The following is a 14,859-nucleotide window of genomic DNA, read 5'->3' as shown; positions in this document are numbered from 1 at the left end:
GAAAACATTTAATCTTCCTGTTGCTTAGTTGCCTGATGGTCACCTGTGTATTTCGAGGCCTTTTCCAGTGTGTCCTTCCCTGTTGATTGTTATCTTAATCTGATCAGAGGCTTGTAATACTTGAAATGTTGTCTTTGTCCTTCAGTGAGTCTTTGCCAGGGTATCCTATTTTTCAGAGTTAACTTTCTAAAACTCAACTTTTAGCCAATGTCTTGTTCAGGGCTCTTTGGAATAAGCCTACCCTGACTTTGTTTGTTTTTGATACATGCTTCAGGACTATCCAGGCTTGTATAGCTGCTGTCATGTACATGGTTGAATAGTTTTCTTCCTTCTATGGTTGTTTTTTTGTCCTTTGTGTTCTCAGATATTCTAGTCTTCCTACATTTTCTTTGATTGGCCCTACCCAGCAGTTTGTTACACTTTGATGTAGATTTACCCATCTTGTTTAGTAGCATAATCAACTTTGATATAAGACTTGTTCATCAACTTATTGAAATATTTTCCATTGCTGTAGAATATTTGGTTTTACAAGTATAAATCCTTTTGGCATAGAATGACAAGACTGTTGATAGTCTTTCATATCAGTATCAGGTTTTTTTCCCTTGTGCTAAATCATCAAGACCAAGGCAACTTATAGAAGGAAGAGTTTATTTGGGCTTATGGCTCCAGGAGGATAAGAATCCACCATGGCAGCCAGAGGCTGGAGCATGGTGGCTGGAGCATGAAGCTAAAACTCACATGCTAAATGTTGTGAGTCACAAAGCAGAGTGGGGAATTGGGGATGCTGAGTAAGTGGAGGGAGCTATGGAATCTTAAAAGGTTATCCTGTGACATACTTCTTCAAGCAAGGTTGTACTTGCTAAACCTTGTAAACCAACCAGGAGCTAACACATGAGCCGATGGAGACCGTTTCTCACTCATATCTCCAGACTATCCCTAGATTTTTATTGTATTGAATTTCTAATTCCTAGATCACCAAATAAAGTTTTAAAAAACTCTTTGTTGATGAATATTTATAATTTATTTGGATAAGCCATGTATCATCAGTTCTTTTCAGGTACCTTCCATTTTAGTATCTGCAATAGGAGTGTCTTAAAACATGAGCTCTCATGTAACCTGCAGCAGTTTCCTTTCTTAGAGGTTCCTAAAGGAAGGATTGCAGATTAGATTAAGTGTAGTTTCAGTTTGCTCTTTAGATCTGGATAAGGACAAGTACTCATGGAGAACACTGCAGTTACCTCATGAACCTATTGTGTGCTGCCAGGAATTAAGCTCAGTGTTCAGCATGCTGAGCAAGTGTCTCACATTTAATGCTCACATTAAGGGCTTAAGTTTTAAGTTTTATGTCTATGTGTACTGTGTGTGTGTGTGTGTGTGTGTGTGTGTGTGTGTGTGTGTGTGCGCGCGTGTGTGCTTGTGTTTATCATGACAAATGTGTAGGGGTCAGAAGACAACATGTGGGGAGTTAGTTCTCTGTGTACCACACGGGTCTCAAGGATTGAATTAATTCTGGTTGTCAAGCTTGGCAGCAAGTGTCTCTATCTGCTAAGCCATTTCTCTGGCCTTCAAGTTTAAAAAAATTTTTTAAATTCTAATTTAAAAATTAGAATACATCTAGTTTTAACTAACTTTCTTCCTTTCCTTCTCTCTCTCTCTCTCTCTCTTTCTCTCTCTCTTTTACTTTTAGGTGGAAGATGAAACTGTTTTACATAACATTCCTTATATGGGGGATGAAGTTCTGGATCAGGATGGCACTTTCATTGAAGAACTAATTAAAAATTATGATGGAAAAGTGCATGGAGACAGAGGTGACCTATATGCATATTCTCTTGGGCGGCGGTGTCTTAGGGTTTTCTTGTTGCCATAACAGTGGCAACCCTTAAAAAGGAAAGCATTTAACTAGGGTTTGCTGACTGGTGAGAGGGGAGAGCTTTACTGTTTACATCATGGCAGGAAGCATGGTGGCACACAGGCAAGTGTGGTGTTGGAGAAGGAGCCTAGAGTTCTACATGTGGATGGCAGGCAGCAAGAAGAGTTATACTTAATGCAATACTAATCTTCTGTGGTGTTGTATCCCCTTTACCTCTTAATAGCTATTGGAGGTTTCTGTCCCATTTTTGTTCATATAGTTACCAATAATTGACATAATTTAAATTATTTATAAATATAAATATAAATTTATTTATAGGCTGTAATTCTAGAGTAGGCAGATTCTGAGCTCTTCTAATTTATATCCAAACAACAGGCCCGTGTGCTTTCAGTTTGCATCATACCCAACGTGCTCTGCACCATGTGTGTTCTCAGGACCAGCTTCTGTTGGCCATGTGCTCATCATCCATCAGGCCTCCTGGAGACTTCTCTCATCTTTCTCTTCTTCCTCCTGGTCTCTCTTGAAATCTTCCTTGATTCTAAGTCCTGCCTTCTTCTTCTCTATGCTTAGTCATAAATCCCAGCCATTGATTGATCAAATTAAGGATTATTGGGGAGTATTCTTTGCATTACCTATGTTAATACAGTGCCCCAAGATCAGGTTGCAGTCTGGATCAAGACATAGAACTCAGGTTCTGAATTCACAGGTCACAAGACTAACCCCAACAGACACTGGTCTGGCTTAAGCACCTAAGACCTCAAAGCCTGCCCCCAGTGACACACTTGCTCTAGCGAGGCCACACCTACTCCAACAGTACCACACCTCCTAATCATGCCTATCGTGGGCCTATCGATAACATTGTCATTCAGGCTGTCATAGGAGGGTTTGCTAAAGACTTAAGGTTTCTTAAACATAGAGTTTGTAAAAAAATCTTTTTAATAATAAAATTAACTTTTGCAGTTGACTATAAAGAGCTAGTCTTGGCTTATAGGCATACATTTTTAGTGTTTCTTTAGTTTTTCCATTTGAGGATCTTATTTGCCACTTGGTAATCATCAGTAACTGGTTATAAACTCCAGCAGCAACAACACGTAGATTTTATAGGAATAGAGTGTGTGTTTTTGGTTAAGCTTTCAGTAGTAAAACTAAGGTAAAGTTTTGTTTATGGGACATGTGTTTCAGAAAGGTACCCTACTCAACAATGCCTTTCCTCGAGGCAGCTAGAGCCTGTGAAATTAAGTTATCAGAATCCTGGATTCAGGTTTCTCTGTACAGGAGGCTCTCTTGATATCTGAGTAAATGGAGATGTGGTCCCATTATATAGTGGAAAACAGGTTTGAAGTGGTCAGTCAGTGACATAGATTGGGAGGAAGCTAAAGCCACAGGTCCTCATGGATTAAGGGAGTAATACACCCTGGACTAGTTGGTGAGGGTTGATTCCTGAGAAAGCAACAGATACTGAAGGTAAATGCTATCTTTGTAGACTGTGTAATTGGTCTTGACTGTCCTTACTTGCCTCTTAGGTTACAGTGCTGATAGGCCTTCATTATTCTTCCAGATTAGAAAACGCATACATAAACTTTTGTTATTATGCTTCTCCCTCTGTTTCTGACATTTGGCTTTTAGAATGTGGATTTATAAATGATGAAATTTTTGTGGAGTTGGTAAATGCTCTTGGTCAATATAATGATGATGATGACGACGATGATGGAGATGATCCTGATGAAAGAGAAGAAAAACAGAAAGATCTAGAGGATAGTCAAGATGGTAATGTTTAATACTAGTTTTTTGTTTGAGCCTTATATAATTCTTTAAAAAAAGTATCAGGCTGGTAAGATGGCTCGGTGGGTAAAGGTGCTTACCACCAAGCTCGATGAATCGAGTTTGATCCCTGGAACCCACTCTGTGGAAGAAAAGAACTGATTCTCCTAAGCTGCCCCTGATCTTCACACTAGTACACTGTGGCATACATACAAACATATAATACACGTAAATAATGTAAAAATAATGTATGGGTAGAATGTAACTACCCCCTTTTTTTTAGTGTATGATCAAATATATTCTCTGCATTTCATTCTCCACTAGACCTTCTTTGTTCCCTTTGCCTAGCAAAAGGACATAATACTGTTTTGAACTTTGCTGCTCAGTTATCATAATTATTATTATAATAATATACTATATATCACGTATAAGTTGTATACTAACTTCATATATACCATCTTATTCTTCCACAACTTTACAATGTATGTGCTATTATCAGCTCCATTATATGTTGGAGATTGGTTTTGAGAGGCTGAAGGCTAAGAAAGTTACTTAAGATAGTTATATGGGGAAAAAGTAGAATCTGAGCCTTGGGTTGATGACCTAGGTCTGACTCCAGAGCTGTGCTATTGCCTCTACACTTGTTAAGTGTTGAGAGAAAACAGTCCACCCCAAAGTAGAGCCCATAATGCTGTCTTTTACTCTGCAAGCTTACTATTAAGACAGCATAGCACAATTTAGGGGGAAAATTGCATCAAAAGATATGTGTTCTTCACAACAGAAACACACCTTAGGAGTCAGTAAGCGATTGCCAAGTTCTTCCATGTGCTGAACAGATCTAAAAGTAGATTAATGGTCAGCTCTGACACAAAGCTATTAGTTTCAAATAATCAAAGTTTGAAGGATCTGTCTTCCTGTATTCTTAACATCTCATACTTGTATTTTATATTTATCTTTTTAGTATTTGACAGGCTTTTTCTATTAGAAGTAAGTGATACAGGATTTGGTGACACCTGTATTCTCAGAGCTTGAAAATAAAGGCAGGAGAGTCAGAAGTTCAAGGTCATCCTTAGCTATATAATGAGTTGTATGCCATCTTGGACTAACCTAGGCAAACCTCCCCCCCCACCCCCTGCCCACAAACAAAACAAAAACCCTAAGCCAGTGTTAGTGGGTCATCCTGGTCATCCTAACACTTAGGAATCAGACAATAGAAAAGGTGTCTAGTGAGATGGATCAGTGGGTAAGAGTGCTTGCTGAGCAAGTCTTGATGACCTGATTTTGATGTCTTAATTCCACCAAGGAAGGAGAGCACTGAGTCACAAACGTTCTTCCCTGACCCTCACATGTGCACAATGCTGTACACACCCACGTGTGTCTTCACTCAGGGAGGTGCACATGAGCACACATACTTGCACACATGAAAAAATAAGTAACCCTGAAAGGTTGGAAGTCAACCTACTTAGTTGCAGGCCAACTAAAGCTACACAGTAAGAGACCTTGTCTCAAAGATTACTCCCTCCCCAACAATCCCCCAAAAGTGAACCAAAATTGACAAGTTCTTAGAAAATCAGTTTTGTTGAGATAATTGCAATACATAGAAAATGTAACGTATTTCTTCCATCTCCTCCCTTATCACAATTTACTTCTTAGATAAAGAAACTTGCCCGCCTCGGAAATTTCCTGCTGATAAAATATTTGAAGCCATTTCCTCAATGTTTCCAGATAAGGGCACAGCAGAAGAATTGAAAGAAAAGTAAGATTTTTTTTTCATTTTAATTTGGGGCAGTCATGCATGTTATCATCTTGTTTATTATTCAAATATTCTCTCTCTCTCTCTTTCTCTCACACACACACAGACACACACTTGTACTATGTATTAGAACATTTTTAGTTCATATTGAATACATATATGAGAATTCATGAGAATTTGCCTATGTACAATTTATACTAGTATATTGTAGGAAACCTTTCATTTTTATAGTTCATCCAAACTAATGTTACTAGCCTCTTCTGCGATATAATGAGCTTGAGTCTTATTTCCCATGCATAATACATGATTGGTTCTTAATGTCAGCAAAGAATACTGTAGGTTGGATATTTTTTGTTGAGTTTTAGATAAGATAAACTTTAAAAAAAATCAAACCCATGGAAACCTTTTAGAAACTTTCAAAAAAGTGATTTTTCCTTCTGTTTTACTTGCATTGTTTGTTTGTCTGCCCTTAGATATAAAGAGCTCACGGAGCAGCAGCTCCCAGGGGCTCTGCCTCCAGAATGTACCCCAAACATCGACGGGCCAAATGCCAAATCCGTTCAGAGGGAGCAAAGCTTACATTCATTTCATACGCTCTTCTGTCGACGATGCTTTAAGTATGACTGCTTCCTACATCGTAAGTGCAGTTATTGTACGTTTTCATTTTCTATCTTTGTTGTTGAAATCTGTAGTAAAGCAACTTGCTGTCAGTTATCACAACCAAAATGTACCAGCCAATCGAATAGTGAAGGGTTGAAAACTACGTTACATCCCTATCCTGCGACTTTTACATTCTTGGAGGATTCCTTCGACAGCTTCTGTATACATTTCATTCCATTCACTACTTCCCATTAAGTGGAAGTAAAGGTCAGCGACTCTCTTCACAAGGCTGTTTTATAATGAAATTGTTATAGTGAAAGGAACTCATAGTCAGAGCAATATTACCAATATTTATGAACAAATTTTGTTAAATTAATGAATTGGTGAAAAGGCATTTATACAATTTCTTGCCTAGTGTCAAAATATTTTGTTTCTTTTTGATCCTCTGAGTAATTATTTCATAAGTACTTCATATTTCAAAACAAGTAAAACATAAAATATCTTCATGTCAGTATGAAAACTAAATTTTTCTCTTGGCATTTCTAGGAAATGAGGTTTCTTAGTAAAATTTCCAAGTAACTGGAATTTGGTTTCTGTTTTTTGAAATAGTGTCTCTCATTCAGTATGTAGCTGTGGCTAGCCTTGAACTGTTGATTCTCCTGCCTCAACCTCCTGAGCTCTAGACTTACAGGAGCATAACACCATATCCCATTAAAATTGGAATTCTCTCCAGGCTGTTATGTGGGTTTGTTTGTTTTCTATAGTATTAAGAGATTGAACCAGGGCCTTGCCCCTGCTGGGCACACATTAGACTATAGGCACAACCTCACCCCTGCACACATTCCCATTAAGACCCAGCCCCACCCTTGCACACATTCCCAGTAAGACCCAGCCCCACCCTTGCACACATTCCCAGTAAGACCCAGGCCCACCCCTGCACACACTCCCAGGAAGACCCAGGCCCACCCCTGCACACACTCCCAGGAAGACCCAGGCCCACCCCTGCACAGTCTCTCACCAAGACACATCCTGCCTGCTCCCAATAAGCCACATCCCCATTCCTAAAATTTTCAATGAATAAAAAGCATCGATTATTTCCCCCTTCTTGCCCCAGGGTTTCTTTGTATAACCCTCACTCTCCTGGAACAAGCTCTGTAGACCAACTGGCCTCAAACTCAAAGAAATCCTCCTGCCTCTGCCTCGAGAGTGCTGGGATTAAATGCATGTGCTACAAACACCCAGCAGCATGTGATACAGATCTCCCATTTAGGCCTAAACATTCTTCATTCTCCTATTCTCTACACATTACCAGTTGTGACTCTTCATATTAATCACCATGCCCTACAAATAGAAGTTACTCTTGTAACGATTAAGAAATGCATTAACTTGTGGGTATAATGGTGTTATTGGCAATTGATTTAATACTGTCTCCTTCCCTGGGGTCCATGCTTTGTCTAGCCATAGATTCTTGGCCCAACAATGATGCCAGATCATCATCTTGTGGAGTGGGACTTAAATCCAATCAGAAAGTGGTTTCCCACTCTTATGATGTTCATGACACTACTGCAGCAGTGCAGGTCTTGCCAGGCCAGTTTTTATTGCATCTTGCAACATTCACAGCTAGGAAGGCCAGTCATTTCTTCTCTCCCTCATTAGTATGCATAGCTCCTTCCAGCACTAGTGCCAGCCTGATACTGACTCAAGTTTGCCATGTTTTTAGCAATAGGGTCTTATCAATAGCATTGGCAATAGCCTAGAATGTTTGGGGGCATATGGGACCTCAACTCCAAAAGAGGTAACCTATGCCTAGCACTTGACTTTTGATTTGTTAGCCTATAGGTTTTCTAGAGGCATTGTTGCCACATTGTTGAGTAACTCTATATTAACTGTGTGAGGTTTTTTTTGGGGGGTGGGATGGGGCTTTTATAGTAATAGGTTTCCATATGACTTTTGAAAGACTCTATTTGTCATTCTTCCTTCCCTGCCTTATTTGTTGAGGCAAGATCTTACAGCAGTTTGTGTAGGTTGATGAGGCATAAGCCTCTGGCAATCTCCCCATCTCTGCTTCCCTGATGCTGGCTGGGATGTGCCCTGCCATACAGTGTTCACAGAGCTGTGAGGATCAGAGGCCAGGTCCTCCTGCCTATGTGCGCACGGGCCCTACTAAAAGAACTCCCCAGCCATGACACTAAAAGGTCCCTAAGTATAGTTAATTTTTGTTTTATTTTGTTTTGTTTTTTGAGACAGGATTTCTTTTTAGCCCTGGCTGTCCTGGAACTCACTCTGTAGACCAGGCTGGCCTCAAACTCAGAAATCCGCCTGCCTCTGCCTCCCAAGTGCTGGGATTAAAGACATACCACCACTGCCCGGCACAGTTAAATTTTTAAAAAAGAAATTTATCACTTGGCTTTTCCCACCTTTAAGACTATAAAGTCCCCCTCCCCCTCACTCACACTTTCAGCTTTTCTTTAATTTTTTTGTTTATTTATTTTGAGGTTGAAGGATATGCTTGCTGTGGTGCTCTTGTGGAGGTCAGGACAAGTTTCCAAAGTCTGGGTATTGAGCTCAGGTTGGCACACTTGATGGCAAGCACCTTTTCTGGTCCACTGGGAAGCTCCCCATCTCACCTACTTCTCTGTTTTAAAAAGCACATATACTTGTCTATCTTCCTGTTTAGAACTTATTCTGGTATGAATATGGATTTAACTTCTTTCCACATTCACAAAGTTATCTAAGTGTTTTAGTATCATTCATGGAGAAGTTCAAATCATGCCCTGCTTTGAGATACAGTACTTACTTCATTGCTTATTATCAATGTGTATTTATTTATTCACTGAGTGCTCCAGCCCCTAGGTCTGTTTTAGTTTTCAGTATCTTTTCTCTGTCTATAAGCCTTTATTCATGAGGTTGGTTGAATGATTGACTTTGTATGTGGACATATATGTTGGCACATATGTGCCATGGTGTGAATGTAGAAGTCAACTTGTTGAAGTTGGATCTCTCTTTCCACTATGCAGATTTTAGGGATTGAGGTTTAGGTCATTATTGCAGGCCCCTTTAAGAGTATTTTAAGAATAACTTTCTTTGACAAATTCAATATATACCAGAATATCTGGTGTTACTATTTATATATAATCTTAGCACTATTTCTGCAGAGGCAAGATGACTGCCAGTCTAGGCTTACATAGCAAAAGTAAAAAATATAAAAAGAGAAGAGCCTTTATGAAAAAGGCCTTTCTAAAACCACCAAAGCCATACATAGATCTGTGAATATCACTTTATTTTTATCCAAATTAAAGTGATTTTCCTATTGTATAATTTTGAATAGTTTTAAGCAGTGTCCTTTTCCATTGTGTGAGACAACAACTCGTCAACAAACCCTAGAACCTATGCAAAACTGCTAGGTATGTTGGTTCACACATTTAATCCCAGCATTTCGGAGGTAGGGGCAGGTGCAGCTCTGTGAGTTGAGGGCTAGCTGGTGTATAGATAGAGTGAGTTTCAGGACAGGCAGCCTACACAGAGAATTCCTGTCTCAAACAAACAACAAAACAACAACAACAAAACCCTAAACCAAAACAACCCCCCCCACCACCATTGTTTAAAAAAGGTGTGATTGTCAAAATGGTGTGTTTGTGAGGAGACAGCTTGGGATTTTAGCTAAATGTTTGAGCCTTTGCTGACTGAGCCTTTGCTGACTGAGCCTTTGCTAGATCCAGGATTTAGTACTTGAAGGGAGAAGGTAAAGAGAAGAGCCTTTATGAAAAAGGCCTTTCTAAAACCACCAAAGCCATACGTAGTTCTGTGAATATCATTTACTTTTACCCAAATTAAGGTCATTTTCCTGATGTGTAATTTTGGATAGTTAGTTTTAAGCAGTGTCCTTTTCCATTGCGTGACAAAACAACTGGTCAACAAACCCTAGAATTGAGTTCCAGCTATTGGAGTTTCATTTTTCTAGAGATTTTACAAGTAGAACCATTTTCTAGTTCATGCTAATAAAGTGATCCCTCATCTAGAAATCAAGTAATTCTAGAGCTATGTGTGGTGATACACATCTATAATTGTAGTTCTCAGGAGGCAAGGCTAGAGGATTGCCATGAGTTCAAAGCCAGCTCAGGAAAGATACCATCCTCCTATTTCATCCTTCTTCCCCATCCCTGCCCCCAAAGTGGGGGCAGGGGGAAACCTCCCTATACAGAGAAATTGTAGGTGCCAGAATATTTTTGTAAAATTAGGAAGTGTTGTTTTTTTTGAAATATTTTTTTACTTGTTGGAGATACTAAAGACTCAAGTAAATGTTTATAGTCATACTTTATGTCCATCGATCATACTTGCAAAGGGAAAATAAGAATTATGAATCATTCCAGAGTTTACCACGTTTCCACCTTTCTTGGAGGTTGGAGGTAGAGTGGAAGATATCCTGTGATAGATAGAGAGAAGTTGTATAAACTACATATGTGGAAGATACTGGATTTTCCAATGGATTTGGGGAAATGAAAATGTAAACTTTTTATAGCCATATTCAGATACTTTGTGCTTGTTTTACAGCCTTCCATGCAACACCCAACACATATAAGAGGAAGAACACAGAAACAGCTCTGGACAACAAGCCTTGTGGACCACAGTGTTATCAGCATCTGGTGAGATTCAGTGCTTTGTTACTCTGGAGGGCTCCTAAGACCTTTGGTGGAGGTGGTAAAGCCAGCACTAACGCTGTCTGGATCCATACTTACATTGGCCATATGACAGGCAGTGTTTTTACCCTCGTTTCTTTCATAGCTGTGTCCTGCACAGTGTAGTCTATTATTCCTGTATTACTCTCCATTTATCTGTGTTATTTCTTCAACATTTCATGGTTCTTAGGATCAAAGACTCTCTACAAAGTTTATGAGAGTATGAGGTATAGATAGCCCACCTATACACCAGAAACTCCGTAATCTTGTGCAGACATTCCTAAGTCTTTCTCATGGACGTATCCCTTCTGTGAATGTTTTAGATCACTTATAGTTTAAGCTGTACCATAGATCTCAAACAGGTTTTCTTTTTTTTAAGTGATGGAGATTAGGAGTAAGGGATTAGGAAAATATGAGGTAGGAAAGTTGTTTTTTTACGGGTACTATCTTATTTTTTACCATTTCCCCTCTTTGAACCAAGCCACTCCTACCTAGGAACTAAATGGGTATATATTGCCTGTTGGATTTTGGACAGAAGATTCAATGAATGGCACCTGCAGAAGGTATCCTATTTTTAAGCAATTTGGTTTTTGTAGAGTGAAGTATAAAACTGTTGGCTCCTTTCAAACTTTGCTCTTCTATTTCCACAAAAAAATAAAATAAAAAATAAAAATAAAGGAATTCCTGAGCACTGTTTTATATTCTTTATAAGGCAGAACTTTATTGGCTCATCTAAAATGTTTCTGTGATCTCTTACAAACCATGCTCTAACCATTGTTTTATACTTTCTGAGATTGGATGTGGTACTTCAGAATGCAAAATGTAACCCTGATCTAAACCTACAAGTTCTTTCATGTCTTCCTGTGGCTTTGCATCCTTCACAGGAAAAAATAATTGGATGTTTTAATAGTAAGACCAGAAGTGACTAAGTCATGCATGTGTATGTTTTGTGTCCTTGTATTCTTTAAATAGTACCTTTAAAGAGGTATATATTATTTTAAGCCTTAAAATAGGAAGTCTGATTTAATACACTTCAGTATGTCTTTTGATAGAGATTCTTTTAAATGTACTGTTTGTATATGTAGAGAAAAATACATTTATTTTTTACTGTTTGTATATGTAGAGAAAAATAAATTTATTTTTTAAAATATATTTTCATTTACTGTGTTTTAATTTAATTTTACAAATTCACCATGTAGAACTGTCTTGCCTTATTTTGCATCATTGGAACAAAATATTGAATCTATTTTTATATTTCTGAAATCTTGAAACTATCAAAAGCAGATGAAAAGTAGTTGGGTGTGTCGGTGCCCAGTGACTGTGATAATGCACCCTGGTAGTCCCCATCCACTTGTGTTATGCAACATTGTATTACTCTGTTCCACCAAAATATTTAGAACTTTACTCTGATGTCTCCATTTTTCATTTTGCAGGAGGGAGCTAAGGAGTTTGCTGCTGCCCTTACTGCTGAGCGGATAAAGACACCACCTAAACGTCCAGGGGGGCGCAGAAGAGGAAGACTTCCGAATAACAGTAGCAGACCCAGCACCCCCACCATCAGTGTGCTGGAGTCAAAGGATACAGACAGTGACAGAGAAGCAGGGACTGAAACTGGGGGAGAGAACAACGATAAAGAGGAAGAAGAGAAAAAAGATGAGACTTCCAGCTCCTCTGGTAAGATATATCTGACAGCTGGGTTGTCACTCGGTTACTATTGCTTTATAAGTTTAACTTTCTCCGATACAGAAAGCTGGGGTTACAGCGGGTGTGAGCTACCAAACATGGGTGCTGGAACCAAGCTCAGGCCCTCTGCGTGAGCAGTGCGCTCCGAGGACCTTTACCTCTCTCCTCTTTTGTGGCTAAGATGGGAGAGTTCTCTCAGTAAGAAATAGCTGAATTGTTTGTGCTGTCTCCCAAATACACTTCCTGTCATTCTTGTCTGTCTGGGTTGCTAGAAGGTCTAATCCAGTTGTTCTTGCTGTTTGTACCTTTTCCCCTGTTCCATCTTTCTCTGATGGAGCATGATGAAACTGAGGAAGTTCTGTTTTAATCTTAAAGACCAATGAGTAGTTTTGGTTAGAAAGAAAACAAGTACTACTGCTGAGTTTATATTTTATTGGTTGAATTTTAGTTCTTTCCATTCTAAACAATACCATAAAAGATAATAGACTTTTGTGTGTATATAAGTCTGTGTTAAAAGGAGCAGAACTTCTGGGTTCTTTGGCAAGTGTGATAGGATCTTTGTGATGTTATTTCTAACCTTAATAATTCTAACATACAATTAAGTGCCTTTTGCTTTTCTTTAGCATACTTTGAATTTTACTTGTTCATATTATTCAGTCATCTTTGTGTATGTGTCAGTATACACACATATATGCTATGGTGTACATGTGAATGTCAGAGAACAACATCCTGGGTTTGGGTCTTTGCTGTCCATCTTGTTTGAGAGAAGACCTTTTGGTTGTTTTTCCATTGTAAATACTAATAAATACATAGTAAATACTAGTCGGCCTGTGTACTTCTGGAGAGCTTCTCCTGTCTGTCTCTCATTCTGTTGTAGAAGCCCTGGGGTAACATGCTTGTGCGATGTGTCTGATTTTTATGTGGTTGAGAAGATTTGCACTCTGGTCCTCACGCTTGCATGACTCTTAAGCTTTGACCCATTGAACCATCTCCCCAGTCCCTTGGTCATTTCTTGACTAGTTGTTAACATTTGGTTTTCTAGAAGCAAATTCTCGGTGTCAAACACCAATAAAGATGAAGCCAAATATCGAACCTCCTGAGAATGTGGAATGGAGTGGTGCGGAAGCCTCCATGTTTAGAGTCCTCATTGGCACTTACTATGATAACTTTTGTGCCATTGCTAGGCTAATTGGGACCAAAACCTGTAGACAGGTAAGCATATGTATTCAGATATGTAAACACAGGAATAACATGTGCTCATTGTCCAGATATAGAGAATCTTGATTTCATTCTGTTCATCTTCTGAAAAGAATTAATTTCCCTCCCTTGCTGAAGAAAATTAAATCAGTATTATTCTTTAGGTATGTTTCAGAATTTCCCTAGTTTAGAATTCAATTTGGATGTGATACATGCAAATAAATTGAAATTTGTCCAGAATTTTGTCCAGAATGTCTAACTCCATTCCCAATGTGATGGGACAATAGTGATTTCTACTGTGTATCTTACCCCTACTCCATACACTGGCAGTGTCATGGGAGAGAAAAAAAACATTTCTCCAGTGTGCAAAAGCATGGAGTGATTCCATTAAACCACAGTGTCCATATACTCTTCCTCTCATGTAGGTGTATGAGTTTAGAGTCAAAGAGTCCAGTATCATAGCACCTGTTCCCACTGAGGATGTGGACACGCCTCCGAGAAAGAAGAAAAGAAAACATCGGTAAGTCTGTTGGAGAGCCTGTAGAGAAGGATTTATAGGCAGGGCTTTCCCAAGAACAGCAGATGGTTTTCACTTGAATAATGATATAAAAGGTTCTAAATAGCGGTCATAGACGTATAGAAATCTCATCTCCCTGATGGTTGCTGCTAGTTTTTATATACAGCCACTTCAGTATAGTTGACATATCAAGTCATAAAAATTTTGTTTTACTACATTGGATTTTGGTTAAGAAAAACATTGCAATAATGGTACATAAGTTGCTCCTTTAGCTATTTGGTGTGGAATGTTGTAAGATGTGTTTCTGCTGTGCCCTGGGCCAGTGTTTAGAAGTGTCTTAGTCTAGGAGATATCTAAAGTGAGCCTCCTCTAAGGCTGGACATCACCTCACAGAGGCTCATAGTGAATGACTGCACAGGATGCTTTTGTAAATGTAGGGCCAGGGAAACCATGATTGGACCTCCTGCCTCAACTCACTGCAGTTGAGTGGGCAAGGATGCAGTTAGATTATGCTCCAGAAATTTTGTATTGGTTTATTGAATGTGTTGCTGTACTTTTTACACAGTGGAAAACTTAGACTTCGCTAGATCCTTCTGAGTTTTTGGTTGAATAGTTTTTTACCATGCAGTTCAACTGGGTCGTTAGTGATGCTTACAGTTATAGAAAGTACTGGTATCTATATCAGTCAGACAGGACTAAATCGTTAGGTATGTATAAGGCATTTATAGTTTTAACCAGACAATGTGGACAAGAACTTTCTTGCCAGGCTTCCAGGCATGACACAGTAACCTGAGTGAGCAGG

The 14,859-nt window shown here is 39.0% G+C and overlaps 1 protein-coding gene across 13 annotated transcripts in view; it reads left to right on the top strand.

Annotated features, from left to right (window-relative positions):
• Window positions 1-14,859, top strand: part of Ezh2 (enhancer of zeste 2 polycomb repressive complex 2 subunit) — a 60,995-nt gene that overhangs the window by 36,962 nt on the left and 9,174 nt on the right. For 9 of the 13 annotated variants that reach the window (XM_052173590.1, XM_052173599.1, XM_052173594.1 and 6 more), the window contains 8 exons: window positions 1,688-1,808; window positions 3,497-3,637; window positions 5,285-5,387; window positions 5,858-6,036; window positions 10,536-10,627; window positions 12,094-12,334; window positions 13,386-13,555; window positions 13,966-14,060. In XM_052173590.1, coding sequence (XP_052029550.1) covers window positions 1,688-1,808; window positions 3,497-3,637; window positions 5,285-5,387; window positions 5,858-6,036; window positions 10,536-10,627; window positions 12,094-12,334; window positions 13,386-13,555; window positions 13,966-14,060 — 1,142 coding nt within the window. The remainder of the gene's footprint in view (window positions 1-1,687; window positions 1,809-3,496; window positions 3,638-5,284; window positions 5,388-5,857; window positions 6,037-10,535; window positions 10,628-12,093; window positions 12,335-13,385; window positions 13,556-13,965; window positions 14,061-14,859) is intronic. The other 4 variants (XM_052173600.1, XM_052173595.1, XM_052173598.1 and 1 more) reach the window with 1 other exon arrangement.

This window comes from Apodemus sylvaticus, chromosome 2, assembly GCF_947179515.1.
Source record: "Apodemus sylvaticus chromosome 2, mApoSyl1.1, whole genome shotgun sequence".
Classification (NCBI taxonomy): domain Eukaryota; kingdom Metazoa; phylum Chordata; class Mammalia; order Rodentia; family Muridae; genus Apodemus; species Apodemus sylvaticus.
The sequence above is the reverse complement of the archived record's forward strand: the minus strand, read 5'-3'. Positions and strand labels throughout refer to the sequence as shown.